The following is a 26,171-nucleotide window of genomic DNA, read 5'->3' on the forward strand; positions in this document are numbered from 1 at the left end:
GGGTGTAGTTGTGTCTTATGGGGACTGTTGTTGTCTCCCACTCAATTAGACACAAATTACAATTGAATAACCTTCAAAAAACTTGTCAGTCTTGTCACGAGTGTCCTTGGGGTTGCTGGAAAGCAGAATGTGTTCTTAAACCCTAGGAATCTGCAAGAGCGCTGTCTCTTTAAATATCCAAAATAGTCAAGCCACTTTTTAAACCTTCAAAATGGCAGCGACCGGCAAAATGTCCACAGCTCAGCCCACCTTTATCTTCACCTTCTCCGTTTGTTCCCCAGCCACCATGCACAATCCTCCATGTGGTCCCTGGCCAGCAGGGTGATTTTTATGTTAATTCTTAAGTCCTACCACCCGACTCGACGGCACATAACAACAACAAACACCACCACAGGAATCTGCGAGAGTGCTCTTTAAATATCCAAAATGGTCAAGCCACTTTTTAAACCTACAAAATGGTGGCACCCTCTGGACCAGCAAAAGTCCACAGCTCAGCCCACCTTTCTCTTCACCTTTTCTGTTTGTTCCCCAGCCACTGTGCACAGTCCTCCACGCAGTCCCTGGCTACCAGGGTGATTTTTCGGTTAATTCTTAAGTCCTACCACCACTCAGGAATCTCCAAGCTGTCTGTGCCGTCAGGATCGCTCAGGATCGTTGCCAGACCGCAGCTCCGTATGTCTCCTTTTTTAGTATTTTCACACAAATTCTTCTGCTAGTTGGGGTTTAGTCCACTTCTATATCCTTCCCTTCAAGGCTCAGGGGTCCAGGATTATCTTCTGTGTCTGTGTTAAATGGTTTCCCTTTTCTTTGCTGAAGAGGGTCTGTGCAGTCTTTTTGCCTAGTCCACCATCTTGCCGGAACCTCCTAGACTATCAGTGTTTTGTGTTGCTACCATGCTAAATACGTTTCAGCAGTGTTTCCAGACTAAGATAGACTAGAAAAGAAGGCCTATTTCCAAAAATCAGTCAACAAAAACCCAACCTGATCCATGATGATGGGACCAGACAGTTTCACTCCACTGTACGTAGGGTCACCATGAGTTGGGAAATGACTGGACAGCATCTAATAACAACTACAACAAGGGTCACTGTAAAGACAACATAGTAGAGTTTAAGGCAGAAAAATAACATTATCTGGCCTACACTTCAAAGGGAAAATTGTGGCATTACACTGCAGAAGAGTCTCCATGGGGGCAAGCACAATTATATACAGGGACACAAGCTAAAGATTACTACCATAATCCAGAAGAAAGATGATGATGCCATACAGCAGCATGGTAGCAAAGGAGATTTTGAGAAGTAATCAGATTATAAAGTTAACTTGAACACAGAGCTGATCACATATGACAGTGGGGTAGATTAAGGATGGGAAAGAAAGACTTATAAATATATGAGGTAAAATAATAAAACTCTCAGGAGAAAATACAGGAATAAATCTTCATCACCTGGGATTAGACAATGGTTTCTCAGATATAACAGCTAAAGTACATGCTAAAGCAGTCAAATGCCTTAGGCACTACACCACCAGAGCTCCTTAGAGTACAAGTGTTGTTGTTGTTGTTATGAGCCATTGAGTCGGACCCGACTCATAGTGACCTCTCCTTGGGTAGTACAAGAAAAATTTAACTGAACTTTTATCAAAATTCAAAACTGCTGTGATTCAGGACACTATCATGAAAGTAAGAAGACAACCTACAGAATAGAAGGACAGGTTTGTAATTCGTACATCTAATAAAGGGTCTGGTATCCAGAATATATAAAGAACTATTGAACTCAACAAAAAAAGACAAACACCCTAGTAAGAAATGGGCAAAGGACTTAAATATATCTTTTTCCAAAGATATATAAACAGACAACAAGCATATAGAAACGTGTTTAACATCACTACTCATCAGGAAAATACACATAAAAACCACAATGAAATATCGATTCATACCTACTGGGTTGGCTATAAGAAAAAAAATTTAAAAAAAAAAGAAAATAGCAAGCGATGGAGAGAATGTGGAGAAACTGGTCAATTTTCCAAGGATCACATTGAGACTTCATAGCTAAATTAAAATTTTGTTTTGCTTGCATATGATTTCCTAGTATAATTTAAAATATTTAATTCTATCTCATTTTTGTTTCTTTAGAACATTTAATTATGTGTTTTTCTTACTTTCTTTCTGAATTCTCTTTACATTTTGTCCCCAGTCTCTTGGTGTTTTTCATTTGTCTGTAAGGTTCCTTAAATACACAGTCAGTTTTAACCATGCTCGTGCCCTTGTCATATAGTCTTCATTTGTGAAATGATTATCTCTTTTTCTTCTTTAGGTGGCTCCTGTTTCCCACCTTCATATTGTTTATTCTTTTTTTTCCTTCTATTGTTGCATTTCTAGCTACTACGAGGCATATGTGACTATTTAAAATTAAAATGTAATTAATTAAAATTAAATGAAATAATTCAGTTCCTCCCCTACACTTGTCATATTCCAAGTGCTGAGGTGGCTATTGTTATTTTGTATCATCAAGTCCATCCCAAGTCATAGCAACCCAATAGGATAGAGTAGAACTTTGCCATAGGATTTTCAAGGCAGAAGGCTAGCGGTTCAAACCCACCAGCCACTCCTCAGAAGGAAGGTTGGGCAATCTATTTCTGTAGTGATACTTCCTCGGAAACCCAAGGAGGGGTCGCTATGAGTCGGGTCCGACTCAACGGCACATAACAACAACAACAATAATCATTACAGCAGCAGACTGACATATTTTTCTCCCACAGAGAAGCTGGTAGATTTGTTCAAACTGCCAAGCATTTGGTTAGAAGCCAAGTACTTAACCTCTGTGTCACCAGGGTTCCTTCTGTTATGGCTACTGGTTGCATATTGGAAAACACAGATATAGAACATTTCTATCACAGTAGAAAATGCTACTACTCTGTTCTGGTAACTTCATAAGGAGCCTTGCTGGTGCAGCACTTAGAGCTCAGCTGTAAACTGAAAAGTTGTCAGTTTGAACCTACCCAGCAGCTCCATCAGAGAACAATACTTATTTTTACTCAGATATTTGTTTCCAAATTATTTTTTAAATGCTAGTTATGACCCATGAAGCTGAATTCAAATTCACTAATCACTCAAAACTGAACATCTGAAAATATTCATAGGAAAATCTTAAGAGCAACTCAAATTTCAGAAAGTGTTCTGTTTTGTTGTTTTTGTTTTTAAAATAATTGATTCTAAAGTAATCAATGTAATTAGTCAAACTCTACATGCACAAGAAATACACTATCTCGTGAAGAAACAGATGAAAAAATGCTTACCGCTTATTGCAGTGGAGGTCATAGATTGGTGTTTTAAACTGAATGGACTTGACCATCTCCCCAGTGCGAAGTGAGTATAGATCCACACAACAGTAAGGAGGGCTTGTGCTAAAAGACAATAAAAGCTACTATTAATATTCCCGATTAACACATTTTTAGAATCCTTTATAGATATAATTTCAGCAATTAACTCCAACCTTAAAGGAAGACTCATCATATATCTAATATAGGAATATAAAATTAGGGGAGAAAAATCAGTATTATCCACTAAATTAACATTCTATATAAGAAAAAACATACAATTATCTCAGTAAGTAAAGAATGTTGTCATTGTTATGTGCTGTTGAGTCAGACCTAACTCATACCAAACCCTCCAGGGTTTCTAAGGTGGTATCACTGTGGAAATACATTGACCAACCTTCCTTCCGAGGAGTCAAATGCCTTAGACACCAAGCTACCAGAGCTCCTAAGTAAAGAACAGCATCTGTTAAAATTAAAAATCCAAACCAGTGAAATAGAGAATAAACCCCTCAACACTAATCTGTTTGAATAACAATCAGAAAACAGAATGAAGAAAAATGAAGAGCACCTAAGTGATATGTGGCATACTATCAAGAGGAAGAATTTACACATAACTGGAATTCCAGAAGAGGAGGAGAGAGAAAAAAAGCACAAACCCACCAACTTCTCCACAGGAGAAAAGACCTGTCAATCTGCTCCTATAAATATTACAATCTGGGGAACCTTATGAGACAGTTCTAACCTATCACAGGTTCGCTATGAATTGGAATCGACTCCACAGCACACACACACACACACACAAAACGAGGGGCACGATTATACCCACTAGAATGGCTAAAATTTACAAGATTGTCAATATCAAGTGATGACAAGAAAATAATATAATTGAAACCTTCAGACATTTCTGTTGGCAAAGAACAAGTCACTTTTGAAAACAGTTAAGCAATTTCTTAAAAATCTAAAAACATATCTTTACCATATGTCACAGCAATTTCTCTACTAGATTACTTGTTTATTTATAATAACAAAAACTGTAAACCATTCAATGTCCATCAGTAGATAAATAACTTGTGATATACTGATACAACAGAATAAACCAAAAATCCAAACTCACTGCCATTGAGTCATTTCTGACTCATAGCAACCCCTCTTTGGGTTTCTGAGGCGGTATTTCTATGGAAGTAGATTGCCCAATCTTCCTTCTGAGGAGTGGCTGGTGGGTTTGAACCGCCAGCCTTCTGGTTAGCAGTCAAAAGTCTTAGGCACTACGTCACCAGAGCTCCAGATACTACTCAACGATTAAAAAGAACAAATTAGTTATTCGTTCCACAACATACATCAATCTTAAAAACATTATGCTAAGTGAAAAATCAGATATAAAAGAATATATACTGTAAGAGTCCTTGTAGGTGAAAATCTAAGAGAAACATAAAAGAATAACAATAGGAAACAGATTTGTAGTTCTTAAGGGCCAGGGAAGAAAGGAATGTATAGAGAGCAAATTGGCAGGAGAAACTTTTTGAGGTAATGAAATGTGTTATATCTTGTATACTACTGGCAAAACTGAAGGGAAGGAAAGAAAATAGTGAAATGTGAAATCAATCTCTAAAACTGACACAGGCAAAAATTCTTATCTTATTCCATTCCTATGCTGAGAAGGAATGAGTTAATAATGAAGGAAATCTAACATTTTGCCAGACTAACTGGGAGGGAAACAACAGCTTGTCATTTTCAATTAGCAGCTCATTATAGCTACAGCAAACTAGAAACTGAAATTTTGATCACTTCACTGACATCCATACAATGTCACAACTGAGATTCTTCCTGTAGAGAGCCCTCAGTGAAAGTAGACAAAACAAATGCTATGAAGATTTAGCTCAGAGCGTACTGAACAAGGCTTGGCAGAACTAAAAACTCTACTAATATATGGAAAAAATGTCTCATTCAAAGTCTAACAGAAAAAGATAATTCTTTAAAACAAGAGCCTTCACAAAGTCACACATTCATGTAGCAATCAGCACACTTCCTGCCAATAACACAGTTGTGTGCACGCCCGACATATCCTTTTGTCCTCTGTTTTCTCTTTCTTTAAAAGAAAGTTTTGACCATTCCCATGGGACATAGCAGACAATCCCAATTTCAGTCAAGGGCTGGCTGATGAAAAGCTTTCCACATCGCACAGTAACTATGCTCCGTAACAGAAAGGACACATGTTATAGCGAGATATACAGAAATGAAACAAGCTTTAATTTACTACATATATGGTTTAGGAAACAATGCCACAGGAAAGTGTTACACTTGATCTGCTTTCTACAAAGTTCAAATGTATTAACACTTCCCCCACCCCAGTGGAATTTTTTTTTTTTTTAATAGTGATTCGGGTTAAAGTTTACAGAGCAAATTCACTTTCCATACACCAGCTCACATACACTTTGTGTCATGACATTGACTACAATTTACCACAAAATTATGGTAAATTGTAGTCAATGTATTAACACTTTTAAAGGTGGTGGTGGACATTTAAACATAAAGAAAGCTATAACTTCATATTAAAGACAAACCTAATAGTTGAAGAAAAACAAGTTTCTAGTAGGCATTTTGAGAGGCAAATTTACAATGTGATTAAATCTATTTCAAGTAAAAGCAAGAGTTGGATGAAAAGTAGAATGACATAATTGCTATTAATAAGTAGCTGTTTGAAGACTTCTAAATTGTGCCCAAGTTCCTTAGCATTTGAAACAAGTAGATATCAATATGCAAAATAGTTACTTTATACTTTTCATGATAAATATAAAATAGAAATAAATGCAAATTATCCTTTCAACTTACCTTTTTTTTTTTTTTCCTCCTAAGTAACTTGTTTTATAGTGATCTACCAAGCATGTGTGTTGGAAAAATTTTTATCACAAAAACCTGTTCCCTACTTTACATCTGACCTACATCTATAAAGGAAGTTATTAACCTTTTATTGGGAAAGAAAAGTTCTCATTTTGATATATTACAGCCGCCAAAGCCATGGAATTTACATTTTCATTTCAATGAAGAGGACTGATTGCATTTATTTAAAGATCTGATTTTTAAAACTGCTTCCACTATTAAAAATGAAATAGTAAATTAAGCAATTATGAACTATAAACAAAATAGTTAAACTGTATTTCTTAAAAATTTCTTTTAAAGTAAAAATATTTAAAATGTTGTCATACAGAAATAAACACAACAAAGCACTCGACATTTTCATTAAAAAAAAAAAAATCCCTATAGTTTCTGTGGTAGTTAAGTTTGTGTGTCAACTTGTCTGGGCCTCGTTGAGTGGCTGGGCAGCTGGATGTAGTTATTCCCCATAGTGAGACTGGTAATTAACTCCATTGTGGAATCTATTGGAGCAGCTGAGTAGCTGCTTTAGTGATGTGGTCTGCTTCCAGTATATAAGAAGCAACTTTGAAGAAGGTCTTCAGCTTTTTGGAACGTTTGAAGCCTGCTTGTAGCCGAGTCTTCTTTCAGTAGCCTGCCATGCTCTGCCAATCTTGGGACTTTAAATGGACTTGAATTAATGCCTGCTGTGTGGTTTGGTAACACTGGGACTGTGCCTTTTTATTTCTCGACCTTGGGTTTCTCAGCCTCAGCAGCCAGCCTGAGTGAAGAAAGCCTCCAGCTTCAGTGGACCAGGAGCCTATGGACAACACAAGGAAACACTGCCCAGTCCTGCACCACCCTCAAAATCTTTACTATGTTTAAAGCCATTATTGCAGCTACTGTGACAATCTATCTTGTTGAGGGTCTTCCTCTTTTTTACTGACTATTTTAACCAAGCATGATGTTGTTCTCCAGGGAATGGTCCCTCCTGATACAAAGTCTAAAGTACAAGGATGAAATTTCTCGAAAGAGCACTCTGGCTGTACTTCTTCCAAGACAGATTTGTTCATTCTTCTGGCAGTTTGTGGTACATTCAATATTCTTTGCCAACACCATAATTCACATTAAATCAATTCTTCTAGTCTTCCTTACTCATTGTCTAGCTTTTGCACACATAAGAGGTACAAAAATACCATGGCTTGGGTCAAACACACCTTAGTCCTCTAATTTTTAACACTTTAATGAGGTCTTTTGCAAAAGACCTGGCCAAACAGAAAATGGGCCTCTCGAAGAGTATGAAGGGATGGACACTGGGAGGAGGTAACTATGGGGAGGAAGTGGGAGGGGAGCTGCTGCATTGTAAATTTTGGTCAATGACATGAGACAAAGTATATGTGAACTGCTGTATGAAAAGTGAATTTACTCTGTAAATCTTCACCCAAATCCTAATAAAAAAAAAAAAGACCTGGCCAAAGCAGTACATCGTTTTGATTTCTTCACTGTTGCTTCCACTGGAGGCAAACGAAATCCTTGGTAACGTCAACCTTTACTCCATTTATCATAATGTTGCTCGTTGGTCCAGTTGTGAGGATTTTTCTTTTCGTTGAGGTGTAACGCATTCTGAAAGCTGTAGTCTTCATCAGTAAGTGCTTTGATTCCTCTTCACTTTCAGCAAGCAAGGTTGTGCCATCCATATATTGCAAATTGTGAACGAGACTTCCTCCAATCCCGATATTGCGTGCTTTCTTATATAGTTCAGCTTCTCAGATTATCTGCTCAGGATACAGATTGAATAAGTATGGTGTAAGGATACAACCCAGACACACACTTTTTCAGATTTAAACCATGCGGTATCCCTTTGTTCTGTTCAAATGACTACCTCTCGGTCTATGTACAGGTTCCACATGAACACAACTAAGGGTTCTGGAATTCCCATTCTTTGCAATGTTATCCATAATTTGTTATGATCCACATCGTTGAATGCCCTTACAAAGTCAATAAAACATCTTCTGGTATCCTCTGCTTTCAGTCAAGATTCATCTTGTGACATCCCTCATTCCATGCCCTCTTCTGAATCCACCTTGAATTCCTGGCAGTTTCCTATCGATATACTGCTGCAACTGTTTTTGAATTGTCTTCAGAAAAGATTTACTTGCATATAATACTGTTAAATAATTTCCACAGTATGTTTGAACACCTTATTTGGAATGGGCACAAATATGGTCCTCTGCAGTCAGTTGGTCAGGTATCTGTCTTCTAAAATTCTTGGCATAGATGAATGTGCACTGCCAGTGTTACATCTGTTTGCTGAAATATCTCAACTGGTATTCTATCAATTCTTGACCCTTGTTTTTCACTAAAGATTTCAGCACAGCTGGTACTCCTTTCTTCATTACCATTGGTTTTTGATCACATGCTACCTTCTGAAATGGGTGAACTTCAATTCTTTTTAATACAATGTCTCTGTGTATTCCTTACATCTTCCCTTGATGCTTCCTGTGTCATTCAATATTTTGCCCATAGAATCTTTCAACATTGCAACTCCAGGCTTGAATTTTTTCTTTAGTCCTTTCAGATTGAGAAATGCTGAGCATGTTCTTCCCTTTTAGTTTTCCAACTCCAGGTCTTTGTACTTTTTACTACAATACCTTACTTTGTCTCCTTGAGCTGCCCTTTGAAATCTTCTGTTCAATTCTTTCACTTTATCATTTCCCCCATTTGCTTTAGCTATTCTATACTGAAGAGCCTTTTGGCATCCATTTTGATCTTTTCTTTCTTTCCTTCTTTTTAATGACCTTTTGATTTCTTCATGGATGATGTTCATGATGTCATCCACAACTTGTTGCTCTTCAGTCATAGTGTTCAATGCATCCAATCTATTCTTGAGATGGTCTCTAAATTCAGGTGGGATATACTTAAGGTCATTTTTGGCTCTGGTGGACTTGTTTCAATTTTGTAAGCTTCAGTGTGAACTTGTATAAGAGCAACTGATGGTCTGTTCCACAGATGGCTCCTGGCCTTGTTCTGACTGATAATTGAGCTTCTCCATTGTCTCTTCCCACAGATGTAGTCAATTTGATTCCTGTGTATTCCATCTGGGGAGGTCCATATTTCTATCATGCCATCACCAGTGTTATTTCCATCCCCAAGGCAATATTTTCCAGCTACCCATCCTTCTTTTTTGTTTTCCAACTTTCACATTCCAATCACTAGTAAGTATCAATGCATCTTGATTGCATGTTTCATCAATTTCTGACTACAGAAGTTGGTGAAAATCCTCAATTGCTTCAACTGTGACAACAATGGTTGGTGCATAAATTTGAGTAACAGTCATGTTAGCTAGTCTGTCTTCTACGCATATGGATATTATTCTATCACTGACAGCGTTGTACTTCAGGACACATGTTGAAGTGTTCTTTTTGACAATGAATGCAACACCGCTCCTCTTCAGTTTATCATTCCCAACATACGACTTCCCAAATGAAAATGGCCAACAACAGTCCATCACAGCTTACTAATCCCTAGGATATCTACCTTAATGTATTCTATTTCATTTCTGATGACTATCAATCTTCCTAGATTCATACTCTGTACATTCTACCTTCTAATTATAATGGATGTTTGCAGGTGCATCTTCTCATTTTTAAGTCATGCCACAACAGCAAATGAATGTCTCAAAAGCTTTACTCCATCAGGTCATTAAGGTCAACTCTACTGCGAGGAGGCAGTTCTTCCCCAGTTGTATGTATAAGCCCTTCAGTTTGGAAGATGCTCATCTTGTCACATTATATCAGACAATGTTCTCCTACTACTCATAGAGTTTTCATTGCCAATATTTTGAGAAGTAGACCACCATGACTTTTTTCCTAGTCTGTCTTAGTCTGCAAGTTCCACTAATCTGTCCACCACGGGTGACTCTATTGTTATGTGAAATATCAGTGGCATAGCTTCCAGCATCACAACAAAAGGCAAGCTGCTATACTATAACTGACAGTTGAGAAAAGAAATTTAGGCCTATTGAAATGATGGACCAGAATCAAAGCTACAGAAATGAAATAAAGAAAAGGGTAAGAACTCAGTAATGTAGAAAAACAGTCATGTCTGGAGGACTTGAAAAACAAAGGAATGTTGGATCAATCAATCACAGGAGAACAGAAGGACAGTGTTTGCACAGGGAGATAGCTCAGGGGGCAGGAGTGGATGGGAGAGAAGGACACAGGAAGAGGTAACCACAGGGAGGAAGTAGGAAGAGAGACATTACATTGTGGGAAATTGCAGTCAATGTCATGAAACAAAACGTGTATGAATTTCTGTATGGAAAATGAATTTGCTCTGCAAACTTTCACCCAAATCACAATAAAAATTAAAGAAAAAACTTGAAAAAATTAAAAAAAAAAAAAGGAATGCCTGAATTTACAGAAGAGGACAAAACAGAAAGTCTTTCTATAAAATCTATAGCCATAAAATATGCAGGGTTGAGGAATCACCAAAAATAAAGATGATGATTTAAAATGTAAACCACAGGATATTTGTATGTGTGATGTTCATGAAGGATATTGATCTATCATTTTTTGTTTTTCTGTTGTCTTTTTCTGGTTGTGGTATAAGGGTAATACTGGCCTCAATAAATAAGCTGAAAAGTAAGTATTGTTTCCTATTCTATTTTCTCAAAGAGACTGTGTAAAATTCATGGTAATTTTTCTTTAAAAAGGTAAAATTTTCCTTTCAAGGCTTCTGGGCCTGGAAATATCTCTTAGAAGATTTTTAACAACAAATTTGATCTCTTTAGTAATTTTTAGGGCAATTCACATTATTTATTTCATGTTGGTTGAATTTTAACAGTTTATCTTTTTTGAAGGAATTGGTCCGTTTCTTCTGAGTTGCAAAAATTTAAAATGAGTCCAGGATTTGTGTGTCTATTCATGAGAGATACTAATCCATAGTTTTCTTCTTTACTACTGCCTTTGCTTTGGGTATCAGGTAATATTCTCTTCATAAAATTAATTAGGGAGTGGACCTGTTCTATATTCTGGAAGAGACTATAGAGATCTGGAATTATTCTTGAAACTTTTGGTAGAATGATGAATAAAATCATTTGGTGTGGAGATCACTTTTTGGATATTTTTAAACTTACCAATTCAATTTTCTTAATAGTTAAGACTACTCAAATTATCTATTTCATATTTGGTGTGTGGCAGTAATTTGTATTTTTCAAACAATTGGTCCATTTCATCTAAGCGGTCAAATTTATGTGTGTAGTTTATGTAGTACGATATTTTTACACAAATAACACACACCTTCTATGTTTGTTTGTTAACTGCACTCGCTCCCCAGGAAGTAGTTTTGCAAGAGCTGCTATGCCAATTTTTCATTTACGTATCATTGTAAAATAGAATAAAAAAATATCTTCCAGTGGGAGGGAGCAGTTGACAAACAAATGTATAAGGCGTGTGTTATTTGAATAAAAATACGATATTCCCTTACTATCCTTTACATTTCTGCAGGTTGTCATTCCAGATATTGTTAAATTGTGTCTTCATGCCATTATGTACAATTATATCCTCCCACCTTAAAAAACTTGCTTTTTCCTCTCTCAAAACACCTGCCAGCTCATAATCAAAGAGAAAGCAATCCTAAATTGTCATGTTCTTAACTACAAGAGCCCTTCTCCTAATTAGACCAGAATAGGTACCTGGCTCAAGGATAACAAATTTACAAATTGGTATGAAATAAAAAAACCTATTCATATAGAGACAACAGTAATCAAGTTCTGTGCACATCCCCCCTCAATTTTCTCCCAGGACAAAATAGGACTTTGGAAGAGAAAGAATACTAGTGCACTGTAGTGGGACAGTTATGCTCACTCTCATCTGGCAGTTTCTGAAGTCTTCAGAATAACTTCTATTGAAGAAAAAAAAAAGTAAGGCAGTGAATCAGAAAAAGGAAGAGTACTGCTGTCAAGAGAAAAAAGAAATTCATCTAAACAGTTACACTGGCTGTTCATGTAAAAGGGTTTAGCTCTGTTGTCTGTACCTCTTGTGCACCTGTGTCTTCCTTTTCCTTAGTGTTATTGTCTTGACCACTCACTTTTGGAATACTGCCTCTCCCTTCATGTAAATCAATACATGTCTCTTACCTATCTAACAATTTTCCATCCCCTTTCCTCACATCCCTGGTAAAAACAAAGTTGCCTTCCATATATAAACCTTTCCTTGACTTTTTACAATAGTGGACTTTCACTCAGTATAATGTCCTCCAAGTTCATCCATATTATAAGGTGTTTTGTGATTCTACATTATTCTTTAGTGTAGCATAGTATTCCATTGTGTGTATGTACCATACATGACTATGTATGAGTTTGGCAGACAGTATTTCTACATACGCATTTATATGTGCTGCAACAATGTCTATATAAATAGAACAGAGGACAAAGTTATGATAACTTCTTAGCCACAGCCAACCACCCTTAGGGAGTTGAGTTGTAGGACCTGTGGGCTCAGGACTATGGTTGCAAGGGATATTAAGCTCAATTGGAATAACATATTACACAATTGTTCTATATCCTACTTTGGTGAGTAGTGACTGGGGTCTCAAAAGCTTGAAAGCAGCCATCTAGATGCAATAATTGGTCTCTCCTTGCCTGGGACCAAGAAGAACAAAGAAACTCAAAGCCACATGGAAACAATTAGTCCAAAGGGACCAGTGGACCATGTGAACCTCAGCCTACATGGACGTGAGACCAGAAGAACCAGATGGTACTACCACTGTCAATCACTGGAAAAGGATTCCTTTCCTTGGAAAGGAGATCCTAGATAGAGTAGGAGGAAAATGTGGAACAAAACTCAAAATCATAAAAAAAGACAAGACTAACTGATCTGATAAGAGACTGGTAAAACCCTTGACACTATGGCCCCTAGTCATCCTTCAGGCCTGAAATTAAACTTACTCTAATTGCTTCTCACCAAACAATAGACAGGCATATAATGTGAGCATTTACACCAGGTAGGTACACCCCTTAGAACTATCAATCACGGGAGATCAGAAGGGCAGTATTTGCACAGGGAAACAGCTCAGAAGGCAGGAACACACAGGAAAGAAGGGCACAAAGAAAAGGAAACCACAGAGAAGAAGAAGTGGGAAGAGATCTGTTACATTATGGGGCTTGCAATCAGTGTCATAAAACAAAAGGTGTATGAACTGCTGTATATAAAATGAATTTGCTCTGTAAACTTTCACCCAAATCACACTGAAATAAATAATTAACAATGGATTGTTTGTTTTGATTGGCATAATGTCTTAAAAAGAATAAATTATTGTAAATTGCTTCTCTAAAGGATCCTATAAACCATGTAAAAGATAAAGTTATGAGAATGAAGTAATTTACTACCTCCAAATAAAAAAGCAAAAACCACACTCACTGCCATCAAGTTGAGTCCAACTCACAGCAACCCTCATTGGGTTTCCAAGGCTGTAAATCTTCACTGAAGCAGACTGCCCGATCTTTCTTCCATGGAGTGGCTGGTGAGTTCAGACCTTTTGGTTAGCAGCCAAATGCCTTCACCATTATACCATCAGAGCTCCTTACCTCCAGACAGTATTAATTAAGATTATATTCCTTCAAAGAATTTGCTGTGATCAGTTTGATGATAAATAAGTGCTTATATAAATTAGTCTTAATATTCCCAGTAATTAATCAAAATGATTTTGTTCTGACAAACTCAAACTTGAAAGCAAAATGTTAAAAGCAAAACCTTTCTAAGCACCTTAAGCTAGATATTATATGAAATGTGTTTTATTTCATTTATTTGCACAATAAGAAGGCTAAACTGCTCACTAAGAGAATACAAATTAAAAGGGAAAGAATTTATCTTTCAAAATACCTGGGCCAACTTGAACATATGTAAATGAATTGGGATTAACCAATTCTTTTTTTTATAATGAGTCCCTTAGACCCACATGGCTTCAGAGAAGGTTTTGGAGAGACCCCTCCCAACCAAGTGAAAATCTTTTTAAGACAAAAGAAATTAAATAAATAATGTGTACATTGATGAGCTATAAAATAAAAAGAAACACTGTCTTAACAGTTACCAGAAATTAGGTGGATCATCAATGTGTGTGGGGGGTGGCAAAATGTAAGATTAGACTGACTCATAATGACCATATAAGACAGAGTAGAACTGCCTATATAGGGTTTCCGAGGCTGTAAATCTTTATGGAAACCGACTGCCTCATCTTTCTCCCACGGAGCTGCTAGTGGGTTCAAACCACCAACCTTTGAATCAGCAGCTGAATGTTTTAACCAGTGTGCCACCAGAATATATATATATATATATATATATATATTTGGGCTTAGAAATAACTGTGATCATTTTTGCCACTTAAAGAAAGAGCTGTACTACAAGAGATGTGTAACAAGGACAAGAAATTTAAAATGTTTATGAAAATGAAACTTACTTAATCTGGTCAAAGTTCTTATTTACTGCAGCTAAAAGTTTTATGGGTTAATTATGAGAATTTTTAAGAGTTTTAATATCAAATAGCATATAAAGCAAAGAACTTATTGTTAAAGTAACAAAATTTTCTTTGGTTATTGGGTTGAAGAGTTCATTTTATTCTGTGTGCAATCTGCTTCTATGCAAGCGTATGACAGAAGAAACTCCTGAGTCAAAAAAAACAAGCATATGGCTTTGGAAAAATCTAAGGTTTTTACCATTAAGATCTTTGGTTCATAACTCAAGTATTATCTCTTGGTGACCTATGATAAATTCCTGATAATTTTAAGCACTATGGAAAAGCCACAAATGATTTGTTTCTGTTTTATAAAGAGAAAACTGTTAAAAATATTTATTTAAGAGGTTATGAGTTACATGAAGCATCTTGTCAAATCAGAAGTACCAAACTGTCAACTGCTAGCCCTCCATAGTTTCTTTGATCCCAGGAGTAAAGACCCATTGCTCTGCTTGAATGGTGGAGCACTCTATATTCTTGCCTGTGCTGCTCAACTATAACTGTCCTATTCCTCAATCAAACTCATTTTCTTTCATTCCTGAGAGATTATAAGATTTTCTTCTTTGACAATATATTCTGATTAAGTATGCTTACTAACGTTTTCTGAAGTACTATAAACTACATAATTAATTATATGCTTTAAAATGTTGAATTTTACAGTATATGAATTTTATGTTATCTACATAAAGGTACTTAAAGGAAGGTAAGTTAATTCTATATACGGGAAAAGTAATATTAGAAATATATATCATTTCAATTTTAAAAAATAATTTACAAACAAATCTGTCTTGGAAGAAGTATAGCCAGAATGCTCCTTAGAAGCAAGGATGGTGTCTCACATACTTTGGTGTTATCAGGAGGAACTGGTCCCAGAGAAGGACATCATGCTTAGTAAAGCAGAGGGTCAATGAAAAAGTAGAAGATCCTCACGTAGATGGATTGATGCAGTGACTGCAACAGTGGGCTCAAGCATGGCAACAATTTATAAGGATGGTGCAGGACCAGGCAGTGTTTTGTTGTATCGCACATAAGAGCACCTAACAACAATAACATAGAGTCTACAGAAGCCCTGGTGGCATAGGGGTTAAGCATTCAGCTGCAAACTGTGAGATCCACAGTTTGAACCCACCAGCCACTCCACAGGAGAAAAATGCTTACATAAACTTGCTTATGTAACATGTTACAGCCTTGGAAACGCTACAAGGTACGTCCACCCTGTCCTAGAGGGTTGCCATGAATTGGTATCAACTCAACAGCCATGGGTTTAGTTGTATATACTATGAACAAAATAAGCTAAAATCCTTGGCCTGATTGAGCACATTATAACAGATGAAGACAGACATAAACATATAAACAAGTAAAATAAACTGAATATTAGATGTTGATAAATGGTATGTATAAATAACAACACAGTAATGAAAAAGGATAAAAAGTACAGGACATGAAACCATACGCATCACTGACCATAAAGCCATATTGAGGAATTTAGAGCAAGAGAACTAGAAATAACCTGAGAGTACCGGGTTTCTTTATGACTGATATAAACCTGTAAATGGGCACAATCTATTGTGACAGTCACAACACAGATAATGGCAGTGAGAATGAGTGTACGCAGAAAAGCAGAAGAGCACACCTTGTCAGTAGTGTGGTGAGGACACTTCTTAACTTCAACCAATGGTGATACAGAGGCTCGGAAAAGTGAAGCTAGATATTTTAAGCCAACCTGTCACAAATGAATTAAATACAAATATATATCAAGAATCATGTTTCCTAAGCATTTACCAAGTGCAGTAAGGCTGTCCACTACAAAACAAATATAAGGCCAAAATTCCATTGCAATCAAAAGACTGCTGATTTTAAAAGGTATTATCTGATGATCTGTGCTGAAAGCAGTGATAGGATATACCTATCACTCATTTTTGTTAATGATTCATATTAACCAAAGAATTAGTTCCACAGTAGAAAAGTATACATTGAAAAATCTCCTGGGGATATACACAGGGTGGAGCTTGTAGATCATAAGGGAACTATGTATGTTTAATTTTTTGAGGAATCACCAAATTGTTTTCCATAGCAGCTGTATTATCATTTTGCATTCCCACCAGCAATGAACAAGGGATTAAATTTTTCCATATCCTCACCAACACTTGTTATTTTTGCCCTTTTTTATTTATTTATTTTTTAATTTTTATAAAAGTCATATTACTAGGTGTGAACTGGTATCTTCTTTAACTTTTCATTTGTATATCCCTGATCACTAATGACATTGAACACATTTTCATGTGCTTATTGACCATCTCTGGTTGCATACTGGTTAAAGCATTTGGCTGCTAACCAAAAAGGCCAGCAGTTTGGACCTACTATCCATTCCAAGGGAGAAAGATGAGGCGGTCTGTTTCCATTAAGCCTTGGAAACCCGATAAAGGCAACTCTACTCTGTCCTACAGGGACACTACGACTCAGAACTGACCCGATGGCAGTGTTTTTCATTCCTTCTTTGAAGAAATGTCTATTCAAGGCCTTTGCCTACTTTTAATTGAGTTGTCTTTTTGTTGCTCATAGGAGTTATAGCTCATGAGGTCTACTTTTCAATTTTTATAATAATATGTTTTTATTTACATTTACATGGATTTCCTTTATTAGAAATAGTCGTTGAACTAGACAATATTTTCAAAATTGTTTTTCAATGCAATTCAATAAACATCACTTTAAAGCAATGTGAAATATGGCTTTTATGATTTCAAACTTCTAAACGTAATACAATTTTCCTTTACAAAGACTTTTATTATTTTCATTCATGATATTTAACAGATTGAACCAAAATTAGGAAAAGCGGAACAAAGTATTTGAGAAAGTGACATTTTCCAAGAATGTGCATGTATAAGTGAAACACAAAATAGCAAAGACATTTTAAATCTACCACAAATTGTAAGAAGCATGGAAACACTTATTTTAAATGGAAAAAAGCTGTATAACCTTCGACATGTGTTACTGGATCTAATCCTTTAAATACAAGAGGAAAATTTTTGATAGTATTACATTATTTGTATTCTTCAGCTCCTAAAGAACAAAAGCCAGTTGGTCTCATTTTTCATTAAAAAAAAATAAACCAAACCCACTGCTGCTGAGTAGATTCCACCTCACTGCAACTCTAGAGGACAGAGGAAAACTGCCCCACTGGGTTTCCAAAGCTGTAAACGTTTACAGAAGCTGCCTGCCCCATTCTTCTCCCATAAAGCAGCCGGTAGGTTCAACCTCTGACCTTCTGGTTAGCAGCTGAACGTTTTAACCACTGAGCCACCAGTGCTCCTCATAAATATATAAACTACATAAAATAGTTTTATAAACATGTGTAGTGAACAAATAAAAATAAAAAGCAAAGAATATGGAAATTTAACCATATTAAAAACTAAATTTGTGATTAGCCTAGTTATGTTTTTCTTCTGGAAATTCCTGAATAAACATTGGGTAATTAAACCTTCCAACCTTCTGTAATTTCAGAGTGGTATAAGTAATGCTTTCACATGGGGAGAAAATTAGGCAGAAAGGGGTAAATAAATTGTTCCACATAAAAATTGGAGGTAATATTAGAATTATGGTTTGAATCAGGTGTTCTCTGATGCCAAAATAAATTTGCCAAAATAATTGGCAAAACCAATTGCCATCAAGTAGATTCCAATTCATGATGACACTGTGTGTTTAGACTAGAAGTGGACTCCATAGGGTGTCCTAGGCTGTGGCCTTTCAGAAGCAGACTGCCAGGTCTTTTCTCCAAGGCACTTCTGGTTACTTCTCCAAAGACATAAAATATTTGTATTGTAAAAAAATTAAGTTTCTACATTATTCAATTAAATGCAAAGGTAAGTTAGAAATACTTTCTACCTTTGGGGAGTTTTTTTGTTTTCTTTTTTTTTAAGGGTAGACAATACCTCCAAGGAGTTTTTTTGTTGTTGTTGTTGTTGTTGTTTTCTTTAGGGGTAGAAATAAAGTTTTAATTCAAAGAAATATTTTTAATACCATAATGAAAAACAACTCCAATGGAAATTCAAATTACAGAAGATTTAGTTTGCTTTTCTTTTTTTGGGAACTATGCAAACATTACAATACATTTGATTTACTATGTTTTCTTCTCTTTGTTCCCACTTTCTTCCATCTTGTATTTTGTTCAATTTTCTATCGATTATTCTTCCTTCTATGCTTTGCAATTTCATCATCAGTTCGATGATGATTCTTCTTTTATCAGTTCACATTTCCCCACTGTTTCACATCTTTCCTGGCTCCTTATATTTCTTCTTTGTACCCTTCTTTCATAGAAAAAAAACCCTAACTTTTTAAAATTAATTGTGAAATATTTATTTAGACTTTTCAGCTACTCCAAAGCAACACTGATAGTTCACCTGTCAGTAAGTTTTGTTGTCCTTTTACTCTTTATTTCTGACAGCATTTGTGGATCATCACTGCACTTTAGTAAGTTTTCATTGAGTCAGGGTATCCATTTGTTCATTTCAAGTAAGTTATCAAATAGATAAGTATAAAATTATTAATAATATGCTCTTTTTATGCCCATAGGAGCTCTGGTGGCATAGAACCTTAGGCATTTGACTGCTAACCAGAAGGCTGGTGGTTCAAACCCACCAGCCATTCCTTGGAAGAAAGGATGGGCAATCTACTTCCATAGTGATACCACCTCTGAAACCCAAGGAGGGGTCGCTATGAGTCAGCTCCAACTGGACAGCAGTGAGTAAAGTGAGTTTTATGCCCATTTCATTCTTGATACTGCTAATTTGTGTCTTCTCTGTTTTCCTTGATCAATCAGTCTCAGTACAGGATTACCAATTTCATTGATCTTTTCAAAGAATGAAGTTTTGGCTTGATTGATTTTCTCTATTATCTGTCCATTTTCTCTTTTATTCATTTCCATATTTTCTTCATGCTATTTATTTTGGAGAAGGCTGGTGGTGCAAACCCACCAGCCATTCCTCAGAAGGAAGGTTGGGCAATCTACATCCATAGTGATACCACCTCTGAAATCCAAGGAGGGATCGCTATGAGTCAGATCCGATTCAACGGCAGTGAATTTGAGTGAGTACTTATTTTGGTAAAATTTCCTCTTCTTTCCTAGATTCTTAAGGTAATGTAAGCATTTAACATTATAAACTTCCCTGTAATCCCTGCGTCTGTTACAGCCCAGAGATTATGATATTTTAATCATTCAGTTCAAAATCTTTTCTAATTTCCAGTTTTTTTAGTACAGTGACTCTGCATGTCCCTTCCATCTTCTTTTGATGTTTCCTGAATCATTCAATGTTTTGCTCATAGAATCTTTCAATATTGCAAACCAAGGCTTGAATTGTTTCTTCAGTTCTTTCAACTTGAGAAATGCCAAGTGTGTTCTTCCCTCTTGGTTTGCTAACTCCAGAACTTTGCACATGTTATAATAATTGACTTTGTCTTCTCAAGCTGCTCTTTGAGATCTTCTGTTCAGCTCTCTTATCTTGTCATTTCTTCCATTTGCTTTAGCTACTCTCCATTCAAGAGCAAGTTTCAGAGTCTCTTCTGATATCCATTTTGGTTGTTTCTTCCTTTCCTGTCTTTTTAATGACCTTTTGCTTTCTTCATGGATGATGTTCTTGATGTCATCCCAGAATTCATCTGGTTTTCGGTCACAGATGTTCAATACTTCAAATCCATTCTTTAGGTGGTCTCTAAGTTCAGGTGGGACACAATCAAAGTCACAATTTGACTCTTGTGGGCTTGTTTTAATCGTCTTCAGCTTCAACTTGAACTTGCATATGAGCAGCTGATGGCCTATCCCACATTCAACTCCTGGTCTTGTTTTGGCTTTAGATATTGAGCTTCTCCATCACCTTTTTGCACAGATGTAGTTGCTCTGATTCCTGGTATTCCATCTGGTGAAGTCCACATGTATAGCCACTGTTTATGTTGTTGAAAAAAAAGTATTTGCAATGAATAAGTCATTGGTCTTCCAAAATTCTATCACGCGCTCTCCAGTGTCATTTCTATCACCAAGGCTGTATTTTCCAACTATTGATGATTCTTCTTTGTTTCCAATTTTTGCATTCCAATCACCAGTAATAATCAACACATCTTGATTTCATGACTGCTCAATTTCACACTGCAGAAGTTGGTAAAGTCTTCAATTTCCTCATCTTTGGCTTTGGTGATTGATGAGTAAATCTGAATAACAGCAGTATAAAGGGATCTTCCTTGCCGGTGTATGGATATTATCCAAATAGATAGGATTAAAATTCTAGTGAAGGAAAAGGCATGTAACCTGATGAGTATGAAAGTCTTAAATAGGGTTGTGAATGCTTGAAATCTGGAAACAGCTTCTACAGAGGAAAAGAAGTAAATCAACTGCTGAGTAGTCCCTAAGGCATTTGACTGCTAACCAGAAGCTGGTGATTGAAATCCACCTGCCACTCCTCAGAAGGAAGAATGGGCAATCTACTTCTGTAGAGATACCGCCTCAGAAACCCAACAGGGGGGTTGCTATGAATCAGAACCAACTCAGCAGCAGTGAATCTGGTTTTGTATTTTGAGATTTAGTAAATGAGATCCCTGGGTGGCCCAAACAGTTTACGTTTGACTAGATAGGTGGTTTGAACCAATCCAGCAACACCAAAGAAGAAAGGCCTGGTGATCTGCTTCTGTAAAGATGACTGCCAAGAAACCCTGTGGTGGTCAGTACTGCTCTGTAACATAAGAGGTCACCAAGAAACACAACAGACACAACAACAATGGGTTTGTTTTTTTGGTAATTGATTAAATACAGACCTAACATCATCTCTGCTAAATTAAATATCCAGAATCTGTCTCTGCAAAAATAAATAAATTGGCAAATATGGGAAAGAATCTGCATATTTTAAAACTTCACAGCTGCTTTTAATTAGACAAATAAAGAGTAAATGACACATTTTCCAATAATTTTTCTATATAACCTGATCTAACATGAAGTACTATTGTTGAGGTACTTTTTGAGGTTATTATAATTAAAACCCTAACTTGTGATATATACCAAAAATGTTGTGGAGTATGCTAAAAACAAGAAAGAAGAAAAACAATCAGATCAGAAAATGAATAAATTCATCCCAGAGGAAGAGGCTATTCCTATACAAACAAACAAAGCCTACTGACATACTTATCTGCACAGGAAACATTTCATTTTTTCTGTTAATTTCAAAGTTAATATAAGGACAATAACTCCATGTAAAAATGTTATATGACATTTCGTAATTCAGTATACATGTAAGAGATATGTAAATAACATTAAATGATCCACAATAATTTAAAACTACAGCAATTTCAAGGGCAATGACAGTAGAGTTCAAATAAGTAAACAATAAATTTATTCTAAAAAAAATTAAAAACTAATCATCACTAAGCCTCCCAGAATGTCTTCCATGTGTTTGTTTATATTGTTTTGTTTTTACCATGTGGTGATATTTAAAAGTTCTTAATGAAGGAAGGGAAACAAAGCTACTAAACCAAGTATGTAGTTCTCAAATTTATAATCACTTTCACTAAAAAGAACTATAACCTTCTAGAAGGTGGAGACTATGCCATGTTCAGTGTTATGTTGCGCATAGCAACATCTGTTAAAAGAAAGAATGACTTGATGAACAAGTGAATTCAAGAGAAACTGACACTTAAAGGCTCCACAAGAAAGCTTCTGAATCTAATACAAGAATCAGCAATGTTGCAGAATACAGGATCTACACATAAAAATCACTTGGGCTCCTTTATAGTAACAGGGAGGATCCCAAAAAGGAAATCAAGAAAACAATCCCATTTACAGTAACTCCTAGAATGTTAAAACACCAAGGAATAAAGCTAACCAAAAAGCAGCCAAGTGCTTAACCACTGTGTCACCAGGGCTCCTAAAAGACTTGTACAATGAAACCTGTAGAACACTACTACAAAAGACTAAAAGAGACCTACATAAATGGAAAGACATTCCGTGCTCATGGATTCAAAGACTTAATATTGTTAAAATGTCTATCCAAAGCAATCTATAAATACAATGCAATCTCAATCCAAATTCTAACAACATTCCTCACTGAAATGGCAAACCTGATCACCAACTTTACATGGAGGCCCTGAATAGGCAAAGCAATACTGAAAAAGAATAACAAGTAGGAGGCCCCACATTCCCTATCTCAAAACATACTATACAACTGTAGTAATCAAAACAGCCTGATACTAGTTCAGTGACAGACACAGAAGCTTTGGAATAGAATAGAGAACCCAGATATAAATCTATCCATCTGATTTTTGACAAGGGGTCAAACTCCATTCAATGGGGAACAAACAATCTAACAAGTGGTGCTGGCAAAATTGGATATCTACTTGCATACCTCACACCACACACAAAAACTAACTCAAAATGGACCAAAGTCCTAAATATTAAACCTAAAATGATAAATGTTCCTAGAAGATAATATAGGGACAAAACTATGGGACTTAATTTTTTAAAAAATAAACTGTCAAACACATCTATAAATACATGAACAGCAGAAGACAAATTAGATAACTGGGGCTTTAAGAAAATTATTGTTAATTTTATGCAAATAACATGTAGTCTGCTTTATTTCCCAACCACACCCTACCCCATGAGGAATTTTCGTAAGTGCATTATGCTAATTTTTTACAGCAACAAAGAAATAGCATAGTGTACTTACAAAATACCTCAAGAGAGGAGTACACAGTTGGCAAAAAAGAAAGAAAGAAAGAAAGAAAAAGGTAGAATGCATATGTTGTTTATGTAAAAATACCATAAATATTTATACTCAGCAAATACTTTATTAAAAGAGTAAAGCAACAACATACAGACTGGGAAAAAAACTCTCTGATAAGGGTCTAATCTCTAGTATATAGAAAATGTCAACACTTCAACAACTAAAAGACAAACAACCCACTTAAAAAGTAGGCAAAGGACATCACAAACACTTTACCAAAGAGGACAAACAGCCAACAAACATGAAAAGATGTTGACAATCACGGCCATCAAGTCGGTTCTGACTCAGAGTGAACCCCACTGGGTTTCTGAGGTGGTAAATGTTTACGCGAGCAGATTGCCCCATCTTCCTTCCACAGAGCTGCTTTTGGGTTTGAACCACCAACCTTTTTGATTAGTGGAACTCCTTTTAATAGCCATTCTAACCGATAACCAAACTCACTGCCTTCGTGGCTATTCTGACTCATAGCAAACCCCATTGGGTTTCTAAAGGTTGAAATCTTTACAGAAGTAGATCATCCCATCTTCCTTCCACTGAGCAGCTGGTGGGTTTGAACCACTGACCTTCTGGTTAGCAGCCAAATGCCTTATTCACTACACCACCAAAGCTCCTTGTTCAATAGCCGTTGGTGTCATGTGCTGCTGCTGTTGTTGTTGTTATGCGCCATCAAGTCAGATTCGACTCATAGTGACCCCTCCTTGGGTTTCCAAGGTAGTATCACTACAGAGGTAGATTGCCCAACCTTCCTTCCGAGGAGTGGCTGGTGGGTTTGAACCACCAGCCTTCTGGTTAGCAGCCAAGTGCCTTAGGCACTATGCTACCAGAGCATGTGCTGTTAGTTGTCTCCAACTCATAGCGACCCTTTGGGTTTCCAAGGCGGTATCTCTACAAAAGTAGATTGCCCAATCTTCTTTCCGAGAAGTGGCTGGTGGGTTTGAACTGCCAACCTTCTGGTTAGTAGTCAAGTGCCTTAGGCATTATGCCCCAAAGCTCCCCAATAGCCAGTAGAGAGATGCAAACCAAAACAATAATAACATACCATCTCACACCTGCTAAAATGGCACTGATAAAACTAGAAATGAAACTACCTTATGATACAGCAGTCCCACTCCTAGGTACATACCCTAGAGATACAATAGAGGAGACCTGATAGACATATGCACACCTATGTTCATCACAGTGCTATTCACAGTAACAACAACAACAACAACAACAAAAAGGAAACAACCTAAGTACCTATCAACAGATGAACAGAGAAACAAAACGTGGTGCTTAGATTCAACAGAATACTATACAGCCCTGAAGAATAATAGTGAGTTCTTGAAACATTGTAACATGGTTAACTCTGAAGGACATTATCAGCATGAAATAAGTCAATCACAAAAGGACAAATACTGTATGATCTCACTTTTATAAAAAGCCAAAAACAGTTACACATACAGAAATCAATGTTCATTGGTGGTTACCAGGCATGGTAGGGATAAGAAGAGGAAAATCACTCTCTAGATAATAAAACAAACGAAACTCACTGCCGTGGAGTTGGATCCGACTCCCAGTGACCCCTCCTTGGGTTTCCGAGGCTGTATCACTATGGAAGTAGATTGCCTTCCAAGGAGTGGCTGATGAGTTTGAACCCCCAGCCTTCTGGTCAGTAGTCAAATGCCTTAGGCACTATGCTACCAGAGCAGCAACACTTGTTATTTTTGGTGACAAGAGAGGTACCAATGGATGTGAGTGAAGTGTGCACAGCCTGACCAAGGTAAATGATGTCACTAAGACATAACACAAAAATATACGATGTTTTTGGTAAATGTTTTAACATAAACAATTTTACAACAACCACCAAAAAATGTATGTGTACTTACATATATATGTATGTGGGTAGACATGTATGTATGTATGTATAGACACATCTATATGCCTATGAATATACTTATATGTGTGTGCATGCATGTATATTCATATATATATAATAAAGCACATAGAGAGCACTGCTACAGGTACTTCTTAGACACAATCAAACACTGCATGAGATTGGTTTACTAGGTTTGAAGGCTTAGGAATACAGTCTCGTGGGGCAAGTTGGTCAAGTGGCATAATACAGTGCATAACGTTTATGCTCTACATCCTAGTTTGGTGAATAGCATCTGAGGTCATAAAAGCTTGTGAGTGGCCATCTAAGATAGAACTATTGGTCTCTACACATCTGATACAAAAGAGAAAGAAGAAAACCAAAGACTCAGAGAAGAAACTAGTCTACAAGACTAATAGTCTACACAAACCTCCTCAAAGACCAGAAGAACTAGATAGTGCCTGGCTACCACTATAGACTGTTCTTACCAGGGCCACAATAGATGGATCCTGTTAGAATGGAAGAGAAAAACACACAACATAACTCAAATTCTTAAAAAGTCAAGACTTGCTGAACCAGTTGGGACCCGAAGACCCCTTTAGACAACTTGAGCTGTCTTTTAAATTTTGAACCAAAACTATTCCTGGAAGTCACTTTTCAGCTAACTAACAGATTAGCTCATAAAATAAAGAATATAATCCATGAGTACTGTGCTCCTTAAAAAAAAAAAAAAAATCACGTATATGCGACCAAACAGTCAACATTTACTATAAAGCAAAGATAAGAAGGTAAAGGGTCAGGGAAGCTAGTTTACTGGAAGCGGAAGAACCTGCCTAGAAATAATGAGAATGTGAAAGGCTGTAGAAAATGTAACCAATGTGACT

The 26,171-nt window shown here is 36.5% G+C and overlaps 1 protein-coding gene across 1 annotated transcript in view; it reads right to left on the reverse strand.

Annotated features, from left to right (window-relative positions):
- BCAS3 (BCAS3 microtubule associated cell migration factor) overlaps positions 1 to 26,171 on the reverse strand; it is a 727,666-nt gene that overhangs the window by 539,400 nt on the left and 162,095 nt on the right. Inside the window, exon 7 of the mRNA XM_042781927.1 lies at positions 3,295 to 3,402. Coding sequence (XP_042637861.1) covers positions 3,295 to 3,402 — 108 coding nt within the window. The remainder of the gene's footprint in view (positions 1 to 3,294; positions 3,403 to 26,171) is intronic.

Source organism: Orycteropus afer, unplaced genomic scaffold (genome assembly GCF_000298275.1).
Source record: "Orycteropus afer afer isolate SDZICR_OR568_19922 unplaced genomic scaffold, OryAfe1.0 scaffold00196, whole genome shotgun sequence".
Classification (NCBI taxonomy): Eukaryota; Metazoa; Chordata; class Mammalia; order Tubulidentata; family Orycteropodidae; genus Orycteropus; species Orycteropus afer.